This window comes from Montipora foliosa, chromosome 7 (assembly GCF_036669935.1).
Source record: "Montipora foliosa isolate CH-2021 chromosome 7, ASM3666993v2, whole genome shotgun sequence".
Taxonomy (NCBI): domain Eukaryota; kingdom Metazoa; phylum Cnidaria; class Anthozoa; order Scleractinia; family Acroporidae; genus Montipora; species Montipora foliosa.
This window is the reverse complement of record NC_090875.1, coordinates 30,581,995-30,604,609: the sequence shown is the minus strand read 5'-3', so window position 1 is coordinate 30,604,609 and position 22,615 is coordinate 30,581,995. Positions and strand designations below refer to the sequence as shown.

The following is a 22,615-nucleotide window of genomic DNA, read 5'->3' as shown; positions in this document are numbered from 1 at the left end:
GTTAATGGTGACGCCCTGAGGTTGTTTCACTCTTGTTCTGAACATTATAAAAAGCTCAAGGTCAAAGAAATTTGCATGATAGCATAATGCTATTGTTTTAAATACCACACAGACACTTAAATCCCATTTACAGTCACAATTTCGTTGATGCTAAAGTATTCGTCTCGGCTTTACGCAACGATAGAAAATTTGGTTTGTATTTCCTAGGAACTGATTGGTGTTCACCTTGTGTCAATTAAGGTTAGTTCTCATTAGTGTATTATGCTTTACAGGATGTAAGTTGCCTGTTGTTTCCGTTGCAAAGTAATCGAAGAGCATCGAAGCAGTTAACGTTATAGTTTTTGCACAAGCGAATGCATTAATTTCGTGATGGCGCAAGAAACCAAAACCAAAACCAATAGGAACGTTGAAATTCTCTCACGCGGAAGCGTAGATATCAGGTCTCTTTTCGAACCAAACTGATCCCTCGCAGCGTACGATGCATTTTCTGTCATATTATGTTTTATTTACTGTCTTGTATTCGATTCTGAGACAAAAGTATTACTTGAAATAACAGAAACAGGGCCAATACTTGGCCCTGTTGATGGACCAGGAAGGTGTTTTGGTTTTAAAGGGAAGGAATGAAAGAAAACACTTATGGGTGTATATACTTTATATAGAATATAAATAAAAACACACTGACAAACATAGACACAGAAGCTATTACGTAACATTTGCTAGTAAGGGTAATGGAGCAAAATAATCAAACTAAGTCTATATTAATATTGGGAATAGTACAATTTCAAGAGAGCTATCTTCATTAAATAATTTTTTGTGAGACTTTTATACACCTTATTGAATTGTTTAACCTACAATACACGCGGACATTTTGCGAGTAGTAGTATCCGTATACATGTAACACAAGCAACGAGCAAAATTGAGCACTTATTATATATTAAACCTTTCAATAAGGGATTTTTTCATGACTCCACTATTACGCCATTTTCTAGTTTCTTCGCTTTTTCCCTTCGTTGACTGAGAATCGTATCGACTGCATAATAAGGCACGTGCGAATTACGAACAAAACATGAAACCACAATAAACACTTAATGACTGGTCCCGAGGGAAACAGTTCATTTTGTTTCCCGAGAATCTCAAGGGAAACAAAAGGGAGTTTAAGATCTATGACGGGACGGCAACGAAAACGTCACAAATTTTGCATATTTAATGAGCAAAAACAATAGCTTTGCACGCTGTGCACGTGCATTTTTCATTTATGTACATTTCTTTCACGTTTTCGGCAAATCTACGACGTGAAATGACGAATTCTCAAGTTTTACGGAGAACGTGAGCAAAAGGCAGCGAATTTGAATTTTCTGTCGTAGATTCAATACCGCACCTCCTAATTCAGTTCCTGGGGAGTTACACTAGTTTTTAGAAGTTAGACAAGCCGACATAACGACGAAAAAGATTAATAAACCTGAACTTGCAATTTTAAATGACGTTTTCGTTACCGTCGCGTCGCAGATCTTAAAATCCCTAATGTTTCCCCGAGGCGCAGCCGAGGGAAACATTGAGATTGGAGGGAAACAAAATGAACTGTTTCCCGAGGGACCAGTCATTAAGTGATTTGTTATATTGCAAAACAAATGGGTCAAACATTTTGAAAAAAGCGCACAGATTCCAGCGACAACATCAGGCCACCTGCAACTGCACGCTCTGATCACGTGCATAAAACAATGTGCATAAAAAACATAACATAAAAACAATTTGCATGAAACAATGTCCTTTATTTGATTGGATAAACGAAATGACCAGTAACCAGCGATGATGAGCTAACTTCTTGGGCTTTGCATCGTGATGAAATTGAAAAACTCTCGTTCCGTCCGTATTTGCTCTGTTCTAAGCTGGTCAAACTCGGGACTTTCCAGCGTTTTACCGTCTTGTATTTAGGCGTTCTCTTGACCAAATACGGTAAAATGGCGTAAAAAGGATTAGCACGCCAGAATGAACTCCAGAAATACAGTCCAACAATAGAACGACAAAATTGTCGGACATTCACGTAACAACTCGCGTCACTGACAATGAACCGACTTCCTTCCTGACGGTCCATGATATGATTGCAAGATCACGCAAAAAAATTATTTACGCGTTGATGTCAGATACGCGCTTCACTTATGAGGAGAACGAGTAAGTGGGAATACGACGTTCCACTGATTGCTCCTGTACAAACACTAACCTGTGAATAAATCTGGGAATAAATATATTATTTGAGTGGGCGATGAAGTCGTTGCGGTTTTACAATAGATGTAACACTTAAAGTGGGCTGTTTCCTTTTTAATTGACCTGTCTTGAAACTACCACAATTATATTGTTCAGCATTAAAGTATCCTTTAATTATTGGAGACAACAATTTTAACAATGTAGGAGAGAGTTCTGTCTTGGCACCCAAATGCTGATTTTCAGATTCTGTCAGTGGCTCAAAAACGCCTCTTTCTAATCTCCTCAATATAATCAAAATTCCTCAATTAAGTCAAGAATTTCCATTTATACTATTCTCTTTTGTTTACTTAGTGTTAGTCTGTACCGCAAGAATGCGGACTATGGAGCCTGCAGGATTTCGACTATTTCTTCTACTGTGCTGCTATGAAGTGTAAGTACCTTAATTTTCAGGCGTCCATATGAGACAATTGCTTAAATTGTCAAGAAAAATGCGAGGATTATTTCCCCCAAGAAAGGCTATGATTAGCGCAGTAATGGACGCAATTTTAGCAACTGCGTCACGGTAGAGAAGCCTGAAAAATTCAGAACTTCAACGAGACTTCTACCCGTGACCTCGCAATACCGGTGCGACAATTTAACCAACTGAGCTATGAACCCACTGACGTTGGGGGTTGGTCATTTTCAGGTTCTAAATTTCCCGTGTGGAATGAATCAATGGAGGAAATGATATATGAAATATGAAACATATCCTGAACTGCGGATATGAAATCAAGTAAGGATCATAGCCTTACTTGGTTTCATATCTGCAGTTCAGTAACTGATTCATTTCATATATCATTTCGTTCATTGATCATTTCTCTATTTCGTTTAGTTAATGGGCCCACGCTATAGCTCGAAAATCGGCCCATCGAAGGGAAAATAATGGAAAGTCATGCTTACACGAGAAGGCAACAGTTGGTGTTACATGCATACATACCGTGCCCTAACGTTTCTCTTTAATTTAAACATAGCTACAACTGATCACTGTTCTAGCGGGCAGTATTCTAAACTACGACCGCTAAACGTATTTGGCAATATGTTGATTCACTATTTTGCAATGGAGGTTAATTTTTTGGGGGAAATTTTGCGGCGTGCAGATCAATGTTGAACTTTCTGCGAGGTACGTCCTAAAATGGCCATGTAACTGTTTGCTTTTAACAAACCCCCGTTAAGTTATCGATACTGAAATAGGTTGTTTTCGTTCTATTTACACAAACAATCTTTTTCCCATGTTTTCGTAACGTTTACGTTTTTTGTCGACTGTCCCAAATAATGCCGACTAAAGTAAACGAAAGCTGATATTGCACTTTTTAAGCAAGTCAGTCGTCGAGTGATGCTCATTTAGTTCCTAATCGTGTTAATGGCCTTCTTCACCACTTCGGCACCAAAATGTCTTTTATGGCATATTACAATTATGTCATTGATTATACTGAAAATTGTGGCAAATAAACGGAAACTGAAAATGAAACTAAAATGTGTGAAGGTTTTACATAAAGGGTCCTTAGATGTCTCGTGCATTCACTCTCAGACAGGAGTGTCTTACTGGAAAATACACCACTCATAAAATTTTTAGGAAACTACATTTCCATATCTTCACTAGTGAGGATATTGATGACAGCATTTCCCGCCTTTTCGTAGTTCGTTGTACCGAATGGCGATTGATAGATTCGTGAAGTTCTCTAAAGCTGACGTAAAATCCTTTTTCTCAGAAACAAGAAAATTCTAACACGAAGAATAAAACTTCATACGGCTTAAAATTCTTCAAGGAGTTCCTTGCAAGTGAAAAAGAAATGAAAAAATTGAAGAAATTCCTGCCGTCGAGCTGCAAGAATTTGCGATAAAGTTTGAGCTCGGTGTTAGATAGAAAAATGGTGAGTAAAACACACCTGTCTGTATAATGAAAAGAAAATTATACATTGGCTAGAAGATATGAATTTCATTTTTTCTTCTTAAAAACAATATTTTACTCACTCGCTGCACTTGTTTGTAAAATATTGTTTTCACCACTCGAAATAAAACCATAACTTCTAGCCGCCGTGTAATATCCTCTACATCCCTTTAATGTTCAATCTGCCTTGCTCTGTTTTGTATTTGATACCAAGGAAGAAAATTAAAAGGCAAATGCCAACGCATTCAGATATTCATCGTTATCATCATCATCGTCATCGCCAACGTCATCATTATCGTCAACGTCATCATCTTCAACATCGTCGACAACATCATCACCATTATCATCATCATCATCGTCATCATCATCATCGTTATCATCATCAACATCATCACCATCATCGTCATCGTCAACGTCATCATCATCGTCATCATTATCGTTATCGTCATCGTCATCAATATCGTCATCATCATTATCACCATTACTCTGTTGCACTGTTAATTTGATTCTTATTGCGTCAACAGAAGTTATTGTGATAGAGAAGTGATAACCATGTTTTTCAGAGACTACGACAGTACAACGTACCCAAACTTCGGTAGGTATAGGTACTCACATGTAGCTAACAATCGATTGGGACTGATGAATTATCATAAAGTCGAGCAAATTCTACGAGACAAGCTCCCGGAAACAAGGCAGTGAATAATGGTCATTTTCTTTTACCCTTTAGAAGAAGGTACACCTACGAAAATCCGAAGCAGCATCTATATTGAATCGTTTGGAAACTTTGAGGAAGCTAACATGGTACGCTAAAATACATTTTACGATCTTTGTTTTGAGGAGTCGCTTGTGGCCTGGCTTTTCATTGTTATCAAAACGAGGCTTTTACATAACAATCTAAAATTAGAACGTAAGTACAACATGTTTTGTCCAAAGACATTAACTGTCACTTGATCCAACTAGATATGTTCAAGTTAATTCGCTAGAGTGTCTATTTCCAACAGCATCGATCTTATTTTTGTCCATATTTGGGCATAAAATTGGTGTCCTAAAATTCCCAGCTTTGTTCCAAGGAAAAGAGTTGCAAGTTACACGCTTTAAGGTCACGTGCTTCTGCTTAAGACTAATAACAGTTTAATAGGAGGTATTTTTTTTCTTAGATTGGTGACTCCGGGATGCTGGGATAAAACTCCCAGCGCTTGTTGAACCAACAACCTTTCGATCACTTGTTCGGTCCTTTACCTGAGCAAACAATAACCACCTCTTTGGGGAAAAAAAAAACGATTATTATTATTATTATTATTATTATTATTATTATTATTGTTATTATTATTATTATTATTATTATTATTATTATCACCATCATCATTGTCATTGTTATGATGATGACAATGATGATGATTATTGTGGTTGTTATTACTAAGCCTTCTTCAAAGATCCCCCTATTTATGCACCTCTTAGTAATTATAGCGATGACAAGCGAGATCCGTTATTGTTTTACTTCAGGAATACAAGGTACACGCTTACTTCCGCCAATATTGGACAGATTTACGCTTGGCTGGCAAGTCAGACCGAACACAAGTCCTAAGAGGAAGAGATATCAGTGAGATATGGAAACCAGATCCATACTGCTACAATGCACGTGAATCGAATCTGATGATCCCAGATGAAGAGCTGCACAGCTCCGTAAAAATCAGCCCCAGTGGTGACATGGTGATGAGCATTGGGTAAGAAAAAATTATCACAACTTGGTAAGCTCGAAATGGGAATGTGAGACTATGGGCTGAATCACAGACGCTTTATCAATTCATCTACACGTCTAAAGACCAACTCCAATACTACTTTTAATTTACCCGCTTTTTTTCTGCTTCTTCAGTTCGTCTCTCGTCTCTCTTCTCTTCTCTTTTCAGTCTCACCTGCGTCCTCAACCATTTGACTCACATGATATGAAAGTTCATTCTCCTAACTACTTCCATACCTTTCTTCCTTGGATGGTCATGAGAATTTGGTGTTTTATTAGGATCCTTCCCTTGCGCTGATAGTAATCTTCATTCTCAATGCTTGTCTACCTGACAGTGTATTGAAAGTGAGAGGTGAATTTACATATTGATCAATTCTGGATGTCAAAAGGCTAAGAATTTACCTGTTCACCTCTATCACTTCCTGACGTGGTGACTCGGGCATACTCGGAAAAAAAATCCGAGTGCTCCTTTGCAGCAGTCGAACCTACGACCTTCCGATTACGAGTTCGGCTGCTCTACCACTTAGCGAATGGGGATGATCGGAAAAATCCGAGTGCTCCCGAACAAGAGGCCAACTTACGACCTTTCAATTTCGATTCAAACGAGCAAAAGCCCAAAGAAGGATTTAAGAGAACGAGTAGAAAAGGCTATGTTCACTGCAAGATACATCCACGTTTAGGAGATGATGAGAACGAGCCGCGATCAATTTGCAGAAATTTTAAACGCTATCGAACCAGACATCCCCAAAGAGAGTGATCATGATAAACGGGACGTTTTAAAAAGTGTCCCTCAGACTTGGCCTTTCTTCATACTCGCCGATAAAGGGTTCTGGCTGTTCATCAACGGCATTAACAACCACGGTGTAACCGTCATCTTTGATGCAAAAGATGCTAGAAGCCTACTGTAGGCTTCAAAATAAGTCTGATAGCGATTCGTGATTGGCTAGCAGCGCCGACGAGACTCGATTCAAGAGACAACTTTGTTGGAAGAGCGGCAAAACACTGTAACACTGTAAGTTACGTCGCGCAGAATTTTTCAGTGATTGTTGGACGTGTTGTTTGATCAAAAGAAATTCCATGGAACACTTAATCGAACAAAAAATGTTGGACGAACATCTTCCAACATGGGCGGCCAAACAGTCGAACAATGCTGAAGCGAACAAAGTTAACGTTGGAGCGTTGAATCCAACTTCGTTCGATAGTTTAGCCAGGGCTTTAAACTCCCTGCTGTCAGCTCGAGAACGGCGAAGGAACGCGCCAACATGTCAAACCCGCGGGGCGTGTAGAGCTTTTAGTTGAGAGCCGTAAGCAATGACGACGGGGACAGCAACGAGAACGTCACAAATTTGCATGTGTAGTGGGCAAACGCCCTGCGCGTGCATTTTTCACTTTTGTCCATTTCTTTGCCGTCGTTTGCAAAACAACAGCGTGAAATAGCCAAATTTGAGGTTTTATGAAAAAAGGCAGCACTTGAGGATAATTTTTCATTTTCTCCCCTAAGCTAACCGCCGTTCAGACCATGCAGTGCTTTTTTTTAGAAACTACGACACCCTTAACTTGATATATTAAAAATGTTGAAATAGTAACGAAGTGATTAAAAGAACGTGAATTTATATTTTGAAATGACGTTCTCGTTGCCGTCGCTGTTGTCGTTGCCTAACTTACTGCGCCTTTCAATAACATGCGGACTCTTAAATTCAAAGGTCAACCGGCAAATGTGTTTTTCGCTACCGTCAATCAAATGTTCGGCGGCTCTTCCGAGCCTCCGACTACTGTTGAGTGCGTAATAATTAAATCACATCGTTAAGCCCAGTTCAGTCAACAAAGTCGGAAGCTGGGAGGAGCCGCCGAACAATTGATTGACGGTAGCGAAAAACGCATTTGTCGGTTGACCTTTGAATTTAAGAGTCCGCATGTTATTGCAAGGCGCAGTAAGCTCCCTATTTTTTCATGGCGTTCTCGAAGTAGTGGTCATCGTCGTCGTTGTCCTCGCGTACTCTAAGCTCCTTAATAATTGTGACATGTCACGGTTCCTCTATTGTCCTGATACAAATAGCTTGTGTTTTGTAACAGTACGCGACAATTTTTCAAGATGGCGGCACCCGGGAAATGTGAAAACGAAAATGAACAATCAATTAGCCAGTATCAAAAATACCATAATACTCTTTGTTTGTCCCTCCAAAATTTTGCATAAGCCTGGTTTTCATTTTCTCTTGGGACTTACAATGGTCCCAAGAGAAACCGGAAACAAAGGTTATGCAATATCTTGGAGGGACAAACAAAGAGAATAGAGGTTTTGCACGGCAGCCATGTTGCATGGCAGGACAGTGAAAATGTTTCGCATTAGAAAGAACATTTTTTTCCCATAGGAAAAAGAATCTATTGTCCCAATATATGGCTGCCGTGCAAAACCTCTATTACGATATTTTTGATTCTGGCTAATTTTGTAATTCATTTTCTTTGGATCAAACAATTGTAACTGTAACTATATTATTTTCTGTGGTGTAAAGTTATCTTTGTTGAAGTAAAGGTTTCCTTTAAGACTTATAGCCAAAGGGTCACAAGCATCTGGCCAAATCCGCCCTATTTCCACTGATTTGTTCATCAAAATTGCATAGATAGATAGATAGATAGATAAATAGATTGATAGATATACCTTTATTTAAACACGATAATGTTTAAAGCTGTAAGCTTATGGGGTCGTGTGTTTACAAATAAGATAAGATTCCCTTAAATTACATACTATTATATGCCTAAACTAAAAATCCCTATGGTGTAAGAGAGCTAAAACTAAATGGCAATTACGATTGTATATGTAAGATACATGTCAATTAAAAGTATACATAATCATGGTAACAAAAATCTGTAGTAGAAATTGACGTAGCATAAAAATTAAAATTTAAGAAACTTGCATTATCTTTCAACTTGGTTGACAAAGTTTTACAACTCGCGTTTACAATTGAATGATCGTTGGCCAAGGTGTTATTCCATAGAGCCGCACCTCTATATCTAATCGAAAAATGGACAAATCTTGAGTTGAAGCGAGGTACACAGACAGAGTCAGGTGTCCTAGACGGATATTTGCATGGTTTCCCAAATTGTCTTAGTAAGTACGACGATCATTTCCTCGTATTATTATAATTCTATACATTCAATTGATCTTTCATTTCATTTCAGAGCTGTCATACTCGCTTCTTGCGTTATGAATCTAGAAGATTACCCATTAGACTCACAAACGTGTCATCTCGAATTTGGAAGCTGTAAGTAGTAGGTAGTTTAATTTAATGAAGAGGATCATTTCAATAATTAAAGAAGACTCCTGCGTGCTCGACAAATTAACGAATTTAAAAACCTGACAAATTGTGACTGCAGCAGACACTGTCACCTTCCGCTCAATAGGAGACCACGAAATAACTGTGGAGCTTACAATAAATGCACCTCTTCTAAAAAGTCCACAACCCACATGTGTCGATCTGCGATGGAATGCTGCCTATCATTTTACTGCATTTTATACTGTCAGGACGCTTACTGCTATTTTAAATTAAGCACGAGAACGGCTAAAGCCTTTTTTAATTTTCGCGTGAGCTATCCCTCGCGCGTTTACTTGATTGCAGACCAATCAGAGGCGTTGTGGTCATCAGGCAAATCTGATTGGTCATCATTTCGCGGGACCTGTATTGAAAATTGAAATGATACCGTAAATTGATGGACCAAGGCCAAATGAGAGAGATCGGCTCCTCTGAGTATAATGGACTTCTGATAGGTCTTTCTTTTTTGATTACGTATTGTCAAATATCAACATTAACAATTTAATTGACGCGGAAAATAATGACTCCTCTACGGCATGGGTCGAACCAGCTCCAGGAGACTCGCGGAAGATCCTCGCGGTAGCCTTCAGAGTACTTTTCCACCGATTTCAAACAGTATTCGACCGGATAAAGAGCTACATGTACAATGCATGTATCTGTCGCGACTGTAACTACAACCTCGTTCCCAGGGTCTCTCTTCTCTGCCTCCATTGTCAACGACAATGGAGGCAGAGAAGAGAGACCCTGGGAACGAGGTTGCTGTAACTAGTCAATAAATGCAATCAAAATATAGCTGTTCCCACGATTGACATCCTGAAAGCCATGGCGATTCAGAGTCGTGCTCGTTAGCATATAAAATAAACAAAGACAATTCCGTCAGATTTCGATAAATGCTACCGTCGAAGGGTTTAAACTCACCAAAATCCAACGCTGAGAGCACAAAATGGCGAGGCCTACGGCGACTGTATCGTGAAGACGAGCTCTCATGGCCTACTCACATGTTTGCCACATGTCATATCACATGTAACGAGAATGTGAAGTAGTTTAATTTAATTTAATTTAATATTTCTATTGCGCATAAGTCCATACAGAAATGATCAAATGCGCATTACAATGAATACAAAAAATATCCTGAAACGAGAACAAAAACGAGGTCAGATGTCGTCATAAGTTCGCACCAGTTTCCCAGCCGATACAGGTCCCTGCAAAAATCAAGCCGTAGGGGGGGGGGGGGGAGGGGAGCATTTTGGTGTCCTTACAGCAATCTCGAAAAATTCTGCATAGCCGTACACAGGCACACCACCTCAAAAAAACACAGAACGCAAAAACGAAATTAGGCTTGCGTTCGCCTTTACGTCGAACGCAATAATCTTCGTCCAATTACGTCTCACGGTTTGATTACGAATTGTTCGACATAGCCTATTCAGTGACATATTAAACGTGTTCTTAATAAACTTTTTAAGCTAAAGATTGCAATGCCATGTAATGATCTATGCATTACATTGGATCAACACAAACAATGATAAGCATAAACAAGCCACTGTTACGACAGATCAAACAACGTTCACAAAGGCCTACAGGCCGACCGCACCGAGTTGGCGGACCGTAGTTCCAATTTCCAAGAGAATGCCTTTACGATTCAAAATTGTTTGCGTTTAAAAACTTTCAACTCTGGATAGCGGAATCAAAAAGTTGCGGATTCCCATGCCACATTCGCCGGATACGTCTGGACGGAAGGCGAGTCCGAAAAGAAAAAGTTGCGGATTAATTAAGAAATGTCCTGATACGTGTGGACAGCGCTTTAATTAAGCTCTTACGCTTTAGCCATCGTAGCTAAAAATATAACACAAACAGCGGTCACGGTGATTAACAAGGTAAACCAACGCATGGTATGCTAGGCTGATACCGTTACAATGTTTGAAAACTACTTATATATTCATATAGTAAGGGGTCTTTACATAGTTGCCTAGCCGGCCGCATACCAAACTTCAAGTCGATAAAAATGCATTGGTTTACCACGTTTATCACCGCTGTACCATTTTGCTAAAAGACTTAGGTTCTGGGACTCGGTTAGGTGGCGAATGTCCCGACCCGAGAATATTACTCACGCCAAGGTGTCGAAGAGTGGGTTTCCCACAATTGTTGTGAGATACGACGAAGGAAATTGTAAGCTGGTAAATGAGAAAGGAGATAACTTGTATCGAGTGAGGATTTTTGTATCTCTATCACGATAGACGCCTATACTGCGGATCAAATTATGTACGAATGGATTCCAGAAAAAGTTGGAGTTGGAAGCAAGGAAATGGCTCAGTTTGAATACAAAGGATTCAAGTTATCATCTGGTGTAAGCGTTTATGCCGTTGGTAGGTATTTTCGCGGTAACTTGTTTTTCTGTTTATTGTCCGTTTGTCTGTCTGGGTTCAAAATCATCCTAGGCTTATTTATTCGTTTGAGCATTTCCGTGATTATCTTCGAGCTGTAGAAACAAAAGAAATGACGGTTGGAATTCTTATCTTTGTTACATGGGTTTAAGACTTAAAAAGATAAGAATAACGGCACAAGTTATGGAGTATTTTTAAATGACGTCACGTTGGCCAGTAAAATAAAGAAGCAGCGGCCATGTTGGAGGAATGAAATATGTTTCTGGGAATAGGCCACTTCGGAAAATACCATAATAGTCTTTGTTTGTCCCTCAAAATTTTGCATAAGCATAGTCTTTGTTTTCTCTTGGGACCGTTGTAAGTCCCAAGAGAAACTGGAAACAATGCTTATGCAATTTTTTTTTGGGGGGAGGGGTGGGGGGAGGGGGGGGGGGGGCAAACAAAGACTGTTATGGTATTTTCCGAAGTGGCCTATTGAACTCTATTTTACTAAAAAGTTTTCCTTTTCTTGTAGTATGCAAATATGGCTTTTGGTCACATTAGCTAACACATTGTATTAAAAACAACAGAAATTCATGTTCCATTATGTCGCTTAGGTCTGGATCCGAAGTCACGTTCATACTCGTAGCGCGTCCAAAAAAAAAAAGAAAAAGGGGGGGGGGGGGGTTTACTTAGCCTATCAAGGGAACATAAATGCTGACATAGGTTTTTTTCATTTCCGTTGCTAGGGAATTACTCAACAATAACTGTCACCTTTTTGTTTCAAAGACGCCTTGGTTACTTTCTCATTCAGATCTACTTACCGGATATGTTTCTTGTGATGCTAAGCTGGATCGCCTTCTGGATGGAAAAAGATGACATCGGCAACAGAATGGCTCTGGGTATCACCACAATTCTGACCATCATGTTCCTCCTTGGATCTCTAAATGGTAACTTGCCTCAAGTCAGCTATGCAAAGGCATTGGATTGGTACCTGCTTGTATCCTTCAGTTTCGTGTTCCTGTCTTTGATTGAATCCACGACCGTGTATATACTCATAAAGAAAGCGACCAAAAAGGATCGAAATATAAGCCGCAAGGTAACGCAGTTTTTGTGAAGTACGGTCAGGAACGAATGAAGAGGAGCCTCCATGTACACTGTATCCTTAAGTCCACCTTTGCGCGTATCTTTCTATTTTTAGAACTAACCCTTCAGCAGGAGACTCACATTTACATAAATTTGCATCAACTTGCACAATTTGCATATATTGGTCTTGCTATTTTTGTCTCCGTTTGACAATAAGTTTATTTTTATTATCCATTCTAAACAGAGCGTGGAGAGCCGAGGAACTCGTGAGGTTCTGAAAATAGAAAGATACGTGCCAAGTTTTACTCATAGGGCTTGTATGGGAGAGGCAAGCTCCTTATCATGGGCTTTTGATAAGGTGTACTTGTTGTTGCTTCAATTCATGTTTACCTCGTCGTTGACGAAGTCATTTAGTGAGGTTCATCATTATTGTCATCGTCATCACCAACATCGTCTTCGTCATCATCATTATCATCGTCATCATCATCATTGTCGTCGTCATCATCATGACCATTGTCGTCTCCAGCAGCAGTTTACTTGATTACTGACAGTCGTTGTCATCATTATCATCGTGATTACCATCTCTCTCGTCGTCATCATCATCGCCATTATTTATATTATTACCAACTTTACCCGATTATTCAAGATGACTTCTTCGTGATAGTTTACATTATCGTAAAGCGTCATCATTGTCATCGTCGTCAACATGGCTATCACAGTTATCATGACTATTTTTCTAGACAACTGACAAGGTCGTTGTCATCAATACCATCATCGTCATCATTATCTTAATTGTTACCATGCCGTTGTTGATTGCTCATTCTATTCTTCCAATCTTTTAGATCCCCAAATCCAAATCACTGTATGGCTCCGAGACTAATGATAGAAGTAGCAAGAAGCCCAATGGCCATGCTTATATGGGGAATCATGCTTATATGGGGAATGGAGAAGACCTTGAAATGGGTCTTAAGGACATCAAAGTTGACAAGATATCTTTGGATAGTTGCGAAATACAAGAGAACACGAAAAACAGAAGAATGAAAAAGATGGCAAACCTGATTGACAACGTTTCGCGTGTATTGTTTCCTTTGGCCTTTGCCTGTTACAACATTTTTTACTGGACACATTACTAAACAGACAAGGGTTGTGTTGCGTTAAATAGACGATAGCACAAAACGCAAGATTAGTTGGTCGAAATTTGCTTTTGTTTGAAAGCGGTAGATCGGCCATGAAAATATATCTTCATAAACCAAAAGTACTCTTTTTTTTTCCCGTGCACAATAAAGGAATGGAATTCGTTACCCAATGATTATTGATCTGAGAAATCAAGCCTTGAAGTCTGTAAGAATGCCCTGAATAATATGTATGGATTAATTATCTTGACTGAATCTGTTTATTATTATTCCTTTGATCTCATTCTTTACACCCTTAGTCGTATCTACGTTACTTTACCTTTTAAAGAACCTCCACAAGTATTTCTTTATTGAAAGAGTTACAGTCAACCGAAAGAAAAAGAAGGAAACCCATAGTTTACTTTTAAGATTTTGCCATCATTCAGCATTACTCTGCATCATCACTAGAAATTCGTGACATTTTGTTCACGGGATGATTTGTGTCTGCGGTTACCCTTGAAACCAAAGGAGCATGCTCACTGGCGTCAAATTGTGAAAACAACATGGAGCAACTGTACCAGCTTCACGTCTCAATCTTCCTTGGATCCTTGATCCGTTTTCCTAACTTAATTTAAACCATCGACCAGGAATCCAAAAATTAAGAAGGTCAATGTAGTCAAACTCATTTCCTCTCTCGTCTTTCATTCCAACAAGCTCAGAATTGAATATGGGATATATATATATATATATATATATATATGGGATGTATATTGACAGAGCTATTTCAGATTCTAGAATGTGCTGCTGGTTTATATAAGACAGAGGGGATTCTGTGACTTTTAGCTTTCAGCCTACTTTAAGTAGGGCTTCCTTTTCGAAATTGAGCGAAACATCAGACAATTTTAGCGGTATTCCTCTGGGCTCAGGATGTGAAAAACACGAATATTTGGCGCGATTTTCGCATTTAGGAGTCTGCAGATATTTGAAACAGCGGTAGAAAGCGTAAAAATGCTAGGCTGCTAAGCTGACATTTTCGTGCGAAGAAAGCTATGGAAAATGGTTGTCCTTCCCGTTTTTTCACATCGTGCGGGACATTCGTGCGACCACATGAAGGCTACATCCATTCGTGAAAACGCGTCCTTTTCGGTGACGATGGGCGGCATTCTGTTTTATCGTGGAACGTTATTTAACGTATTTAAAAAGATCGTAATTTGAAGAAAAGTTTGAGTGGTCGGCACCGATGGAATCGTGAAAGACACGCACAGCTCAAAGTTTGGAAGTCAAGGTAGTGAAGGTATTTTGATCAAATTAGAAGGCAAGTACCAGCGTAAATGCTTGTTATTTTGGCGCTATTTGGTGGCTCGAACAATGAACGAAATGGTAAAAAAACCTTCGCTTCGTAGTGTTGCATATTATTTATCAGGGAAAAGTGGGCACATAAAATTTAATTTATTTGAACTGCCAAAAATTGATATTTCATTTTTTCTGTACCATTTGATTGACATGCGGTATTCGTGACGCAATATGACTCGAATTTCTGGTAATGTGGAAGCGTACCCATCTTTTCTGAAATAAAACTTGTAAAAACGGTGTATGATGGAGAGCACTTGGGAGTAGACGAGAGTTTATGCCAGAAACCAAGGGAAATGCAAACGTCACTTCAAAGTATAAGTTTGAGCTATTGTAAGTGTTTCGTGATTGTCGCATCTTGTTTAGGCTGATACGGACGGATTTGACACTCGAATGAAAGAGAATGAAAGATTCACTGCGGTATGTACCGACGTGGTCGTCAAAACAATGACCTTAAATTTGGTCGTTTCAAGTTGTTGTTTTGACCAGTACGGGCGACAAATGTCAAAAATGCATACCATACGTACAACCCAATAAGTTTTCCTCTTTTAACCAATAATATTACTGAAATTTAGCCTTGCCGTTGCCGACGAAGGCCGAAGGGCTTCATTTTATGAGCCCAGTTGACGTGGTTGGCCGGGTTTCCGAGATCTCGTCTCACCTTTAAATCCTTTGTAAAAATGTCCATGTGTTCATACGAGAGGGCGGGCTGGCTCGGTTGTCGAGATCTCGGTCTTTCCAATCGGGATCTCCGTAAGTGAGCTGAAAATGTTGCCCGTATGAACACATCAGCCCGGTTACTGGGAGGAAAATAATTCACCTTAGTATATACTCACCCAGTGATCTGTTTCAAGCAATCTGATGGGCTCGCCATCTCGTAGTAAGTGAGCATTATTCACTCCCTACGCAGTGAATAATGCGTGATCCAAACAAAACAAAATGGCCAGCCTAAACTCAACAGCATTTCTGAATCGGACATAATGAGAATACAAGATGATGTTGTGTTACAGAATACAAAGAGGGCCACAAAATTTGGCCTGAAAGTTTACAAGGGTAAAAGAAGAGGTCATACTTTTGCCAACCAGTGATTTTTCAAGAATAGTTATTAATTATTCCAAAACGACTTTCATTTTAGTATTCTTTGTTTCCATGCAAATTAGCCCTTATGGCCTCGTTCAAGGTTACGTTTGAAAGCGAGGCCACAAGGGCCAATTTTTTGCATGGAAACAAAACAACGCTAAAATAGCGGCAATTTTGGAATAAGTTGTATACAGTGCATTTTCGTGATAGAACGGACATTACCTACCAAGTTTTCACTCGTTTCTTGCATAATGAAGTTCGGAATAGTTTCATTTGATAGTTAACGTAAAGTCAAAAGAAATTTGAGGTTGCTTAAACAAAGAAAATCGATAGTTCTCTCATCAGGCTTGTTTGTTAGATTTCTGTTCTCGCCTGAATGGTCGCGTCAGCACTTTTTCAAAATTTTCAACTCGGAAGGCGGGCTGAATTGAAAGTCGCCATATGAACAGGAACCAATCAATTTCATGATCTCCGCGGTAACCGAGACAGACCGGTCGACCGGAATCTTGTAAAGAGCCACTAAACTGCCTTAAGAAACAACAATGGCTACAAAACAATTAGCCCCTATCATAAATACTAATATATAATACCCTTTGTTTGCCCTCCAAAAGTTTACATAAGCATTGTTTCCAGTTTCTTTTGGGACCATTACAAGTCCAAAGAGTAAATAAAATCAATGCTTATGCAAACTTTTGGTGGGAGAAAAAAGAGTATTATGGTATTAATTTATTTTTTGACAGATGCTAATAATATTGTTGGTTAAAAGCGGAAAACTAATCTTGCTGCACGTGCAGGACACATTTTATGAAGTATTTCTGCCGTACTGTGCATGACAACGACGTGAAATCACCAAACGACAATTTGATCACTTTGGCTCTCTATTTTTACTCCGTAAGCGCTCGTTCCAATTTATTTTTCGGATACTTGGCCCACATTGTGCGACGTGAAAGAGATGGAATAATTGCAGAAGACTAGCAAAGTTATATTTCGAGGTGACGTTTTCGTCGACGTCGCCATTGTAGATTTGAAAGTCGACACTCAAAGGGTTAAGAGTGGAGAACACGTTCTTTTTTGCTTTATGAAGTCAATTTGTAAATAGTATGATGCTTCCTGTGAGCCACCCTGCTAGCAGAGCCTCCTTTTGTCTTTTCCTTTACTGAGAAGGAGAAAATGAGGCTCTGCCTGAATCGCGTCAACTCTTTGAAGCCGCCACCGCCCGAACTTCTGGGCTAGTCAATCTTGTTTTCTTTCGTCAAACCCGTTTTTCCTCTGCAAGCATCCGTTTAGTGATAAAACCGATGATTATAATTGAGCCCGCTGTCTGTTCCGTGAAAAACCAATATGGCGGCGTGATCTGGCATATTAGGCTTGGATTCGAGACTGTATCCTGGCAACATGTAGCGCATACTCAACAAAGCTCTTACTCGATTCATGCAGAGTCTTTCTCGAGAACGCCAAAAATCAAGCAAGCAAAGGAAAGGCTCTGCCAGCAGGGTGTCTGTGAGCAAACTGGTATGTTAATGAAACAAAATATAAACAATGACTCCAGCAAAGATTCCTTAATTGACAATCCACAGGATAAAGTTTTAGGAAGACCTTAAACAGCAATGACCAGAACCAGGTTGCTGACCAGCGGTTTTCGTTAAAACAATGGTTTGCTGGGAGTGCCCAGTCTCGCGGGCTCAGAAAACCTGGTTGTGGTCATTGTTATTTAAGGTTTTTCAAAGTTTTGCAGCTCTTGAACCCCTGGGGCCTGTTCTTTTGTTTTAGCTGTGACATGGCCGCTGACCTCGTGAGGAAAAAAAAAACAGTGAGTGAGTGCTTTCGTTCTTCAGTTGTGCTCTAGGATCATACATAAACCATATAGCAGATACGTCTCGTAATGTCATCAAGCCGCGAAGTTGTGACCCGATCTCCTCGAGCCCTCGTGACCCGCTCTTGTCGAGCCTTCGTGTTAGCCATTGCCTTAACGCGACTGTGGCATATTCTCCGGACAAGCAAGTTGTCTTAGGCGGAGGATTTGAAGTGTTGAAATAGGAAATATAAAGTTTTGCACCTGAAAGTGGTGGATCGTCCGTATGTTAACAAGATTTCATCGAGTCAATTAAAAACCGACTGTTCACAAACCTAGCCGTCAATGAGATTTTCACAGACGATGGAGTACTCGCATTACGGTTGCGATATGGAACTAGAGCGAGAGTCGTCAGAAACGGGAAGTTAATGCGAAAAGAGGCAAAGAAACAAGCCATGTTTACGAGTGTTTCGAACGAACTTTGGGTAAGACGGCGAAACTAAGTCACTTTCGTTCCAGACGAAATTAGCCGACGCGTTCTCTGAGCAATAAAAGCCTACTCTGTTTTAGAGGGAAGCCGATGTATCGCCGATGTATCCCACGCAATTTTAATAACAACCTTAGTACCACGTGGATCTACATCTTTATTGAATGCTTTTTTGCCATGGAGGCGTCAAGTACCTTAGATAACATCATTGGTGACCTTAGGACGCACATAAAAACGTTGACCCATGAGCCTACACTTCTGAGAAATCAACACGAGATGTCCTTACAGTGATGTAAACGGGCGCCTTTTAATCGAGCAAAGCTACTACGATAGCATTGATTGTATGTCGATCTTACGGTCTACTGAGTAACTAACGTACGCGAGCCATCTTTGTCTCTCCTAAAGTGCTTTACGACCTGCCTTTCATTCAGTCAAAAAGTGCAACATATTTTAAAAAAGAAATTAAATTAGTTCGACAATCCTAGCTTTTCTCAGTCCTCCAGAAAAGATATTTTCTCAAAACCACCTGTTGAGTGCTATTCACAGATGAGAGATGCTACTATGGGGTCGACTGGACATTTCAAGACGGAATGACCATCAGCAAGAGATTGAAATGTTAATTAAAGGTTTAAATATTATTATAATAATTACGTAGAGGCAAAGTTATCTTAATTTATCCTAGCAAAATTTCATATCTTTTCAAGGTTTCAGAGGCATACAAAGTGATTGTTATGTCATAATTTATTTTTTTTTTACAACCTAAAAGCTATGACACAATGACCTTCATCAAATGTTGTGGCGAAAAAAAAGAGGAATGTGTTTACCTATCGTTATTCATGTCACGTGATCATTTGCTTCATTCTCAACCTGCATGTTGGATCAAATGGTGATACGATAAGGAGAAAATAGATGCTGGTCAGCCAAAGCTTTCAAATGAAGTGTCGCCTTTTAGTGTCAAATTGTTCGTTTTGGGTTTAAAGGGTCGCACTCAGCAATTGAATCCTAAATCTTCATTAACTAAAAAATTTTCTTTGTATCAGTGGAGAAACAAAAACGCAACGCTATTACTTTATCTGGACCAGGAGATTTATCTATTGGTAGCGATTTGACAACTCGGCGGACCTCTTCACATGATACAGATTCAGTTTAGATTGAAGAGACCTGGAGTGTTAGAGCTTGGATTGGTATCCGATAGCCGGAGCGTGGCTGTTATGTTGTTCTTTTCCATCAGGCTTTGCGATGCTTCAGCGGCGTTTAGGCCAACTTTCGAGAAAAACAGGTTAAATTCGTTGGCGATGGTTGACAGGTCTTTTGTATAAGAGGACTGTTGGTTTTCTTTGGAAGGTACAGCACGGTTGATTATCTTCCACAGCGCTCTGGGGCTGTTTTTGTTAGCTTGGACATCATGGAACGTGTAATTGTTTTCGGCATCACATAACATATTCTTGACCCGGTCTCGAGACTGCCTCAAATTACGCCAATCCGTCCCATCGCGTGTTTGTACGAACTTTTTGAGAAGAATATCTCTAAACTTTATCATATCTTTAATTTCATTGTTGACAAATGGACAGGGTCTGCCACGAATCTTGATTTGTTTTTGAGGGGCATGTGAGTCGACTGTGTGCTGTAGAGTGTCCATTAAGTTTTCCAGTTTGGAGTGGACGTCTGGTTTATCAAAAGTGGTAAGTAATGCGTCTGCTTCTTTTGCAAGATCACATGCAAATTGTTTTCCGTTGTAGTGCCTGTAACTTCGAGTGGTTACGTATTGAGGAACGGTCTTCTGTTTCTTGATCTTGAGTTTCGCAAAAACAATTGAGTGATCGCTAATTGGTCTATGTATTACGCCGCTGTTACTAACGGAGCAGTTGGGGGATACCAAGATGACGTCGAGCAAAGTTTGAGTGTGTGGCATTATCCGGGTAGGTGTTGAGATGAGTTGTTTCAAATTCATTTCAGAACAAAATTTCTCCAGGGCTTTGAACTTTGAACAGGATTTTTCAAGGCCATTGCAATTTAAGTCACCCAGAACGATGATTGGTTTATTTAGAGTCAATGCTTGGATGTAGTTTGGTTTGAGAGCTTCCTCAAACGAACTCAGGGGAGAGTCGTCTGGTCGGTAAGTCACGCAGATGACAACAGATTTTAATATCTTGTATTGGACATTAACCCACAGTTGATGGAAATTTTGGTCAGAAATGGATGAAAGGTCTTTTATAACGGATGATTTGAGATCCTTGTGGATATATGCGCAAAACACCACCTCCTCTCTTATGAAGCCGGTCGAGTCTGTGAAGCTTGTAGCCGTTGATTTGTATCTCCGCAGAGGTTACCGATGTGTTGAGCCAGGTTTCCGAAATTGTGATAATGCTGCTTTTCCGTTCCGAGGCGAGTTCCCGCAGCTCTAGAAGATGTGTGCGGTCTTTAAGAGACCTGATGTTTAAATGTAATAATTCCACTTCGCTAGCTGGTGAATAAGGCGATTTGTCTTGTTTGTTGTCATGGATCCGCTTAATTGGACACAGATTATGCAAATTAATTCCTCTCTTATCGACTATTGAAAGCCTTTCATTAGAAATACGAGTTCAAATATGCAAATTTTCCAAATGGCGATGTTTAACTTGAAATCCACTTCTTTCCGCTATTCGTCCAATGACGACAGAAATATCCTGAACAGTTCTCTCCTCCACTTGCTGAACATCTTTCCTCGAACCCCCACGACAACCACGAAACCTGAACAGGCGTAGTTTCTTAAGCGTCTCAAAGACAGTGCTCGAAGGTTTACCAGCATTCTTTCTCAAACCGAGTAGATAGTTTCTGCCATAAACTAGAGTCTTGCTTGTGTTAGTCTGGGTTTGCTTTCGTAAATCATAGCTCTCCTCAGAAGAAATAGGGCCAGGGTTCCTCTCCACATCTATATAAACTGTAATATCTCATTGGTCAGACCACTTCTAGAGTATGCTGCTCCAGTCTGGAACCCATATCTTGTCAAAGATATCCATGCAATAGAGAGCGTGCAAAGACGCGCGTCAAGATTAGCTCTTAGGCAAAAAAGAGGTGATATGTCTTATGAAGAGCGTTGTGACTCGTTACATTGGCCATCTTTGTCCAGTCGTAGAACATATTCCTCTCTTGTTGAATGTTATAAGATCGTGTTTGGCTTATCACACTTGGATTTTGAGGAATTCTTTCAATTCGCAAAAGTCAAATCCACTAGGGCTAATCACTCGTATAAGCTTTATTGTAAATTATCTAGAATCAACTGTTTTAAATATTCTTTTTTTAACAATGCAATTAGTTACTGGAACAATTTACCTAGTAATGTTGTTGAAGCCGGTTCCCTTGAACTTTTTAAATGTAAACTCAAATCCTCTTTAAAGTTGTAATTTTCATTGTTTGTCTGTTGTTTTTAGGAGAGTTTTATTCATAGGGTTAACCTCTAGACTCTCCCTTTCAAATTCAATTCAATTCATGTATAGTTATTATGAGTTTGAATAAACATGTATTATAACAAAGAATAATCCGTCTCCGCAAGCAGTACATAACCATGCTTAACCCATTTCGTAATAGGCCATCGAATTCTGCCATGGCGGCGAGCCCTTGTTGAGTAAAACTTACGACCTGACAGTGAGATTCCAAAGTCGTCGCTACCAAGCGAACCGTTTCCTCTTAGAATGCATTCGACAGAGTTAAAGTCTTCATTCAAGAATATGTAGCTGCAAAATTGAAGCTTAAAGTTGATTAAAATAGCTAATAAAAGAGGAGCCCAAATCCTCGTGGCCGCCATATTGGGCGCCAAAGTGGTTCCGGCATGTGTTACTTTCCGTGATACATAATATGCAACTACATACACTACAAAGCGAAGATTTTTTTTTACCATTTCGTTCATTGTTCGAGCCGCCAAATAGCGCCAAAATAACAAGGATTTACGCTGGTACTTGCCTTCTAATTTGATCAAAATACCTTCACTTATCTTGAGTTCCAAGCTTTGAGCTGTGCGTTTCTTTCACGCTTCCATCGGTGCCGACCCCTCGAACTTTTCTTCAAAAAATACGTTAAATAAAACATTCCACGATAAAACAGAATCGAAAAGGACGCTTTTTCACGAATGGATGTACCCTTCATCTGGTCGCACGAATGTCAGGCAGGATGTGAAAAAAAAAAAAAAAAACGGGA

The 22,615-nt window shown here is 39.7% G+C and overlaps 1 protein-coding gene across 3 annotated transcripts in view; it reads left to right on the top strand.

The window, feature by feature from the left end:
- Window positions 1–13,999, top strand: part of LOC138011780 (gamma-aminobutyric acid receptor subunit alpha-1-like) — a 14,037-nt gene extending 38 nt beyond the window's left edge. Inside the window, exons 1-9 of one of the 3 annotated variants that reach the window (XM_068858955.1) lie at window positions 1–240; window positions 2,554–2,632; window positions 4,654–4,724; window positions 4,857–4,930; window positions 5,633–5,853; window positions 9,045–9,127; window positions 11,410–11,538; window positions 12,285–12,634; window positions 13,464–13,999. The exon at window positions 1–240 is cut by the window's left edge and continues 38 nt beyond it. In XM_068858955.1, the coding sequence (XP_068715056.1) occupies window positions 2,574–2,632; window positions 4,654–4,724; window positions 4,857–4,930; window positions 5,633–5,853; window positions 9,045–9,127; window positions 11,410–11,538; window positions 12,285–12,634; window positions 13,464–13,754 (1,278 nt within the window). In that variant the 5' untranslated portion in view covers window positions 1–240; window positions 2,554–2,573 and the 3' untranslated portion in view covers window positions 13,755–13,999. Of the gene's footprint in view, window positions 241–2,388; window positions 2,451–2,553; window positions 2,633–4,653; window positions 4,725–4,856; window positions 4,931–5,632; window positions 5,854–9,044; window positions 9,128–11,409; window positions 11,539–12,284; window positions 12,635–13,463 lie in introns of those variants that run through there. The other 2 variants (XM_068858953.1, XM_068858954.1) reach the window with 2 other exon arrangements.
- Window positions 14,000–22,615: the final 8,616 nt, after the last annotated feature.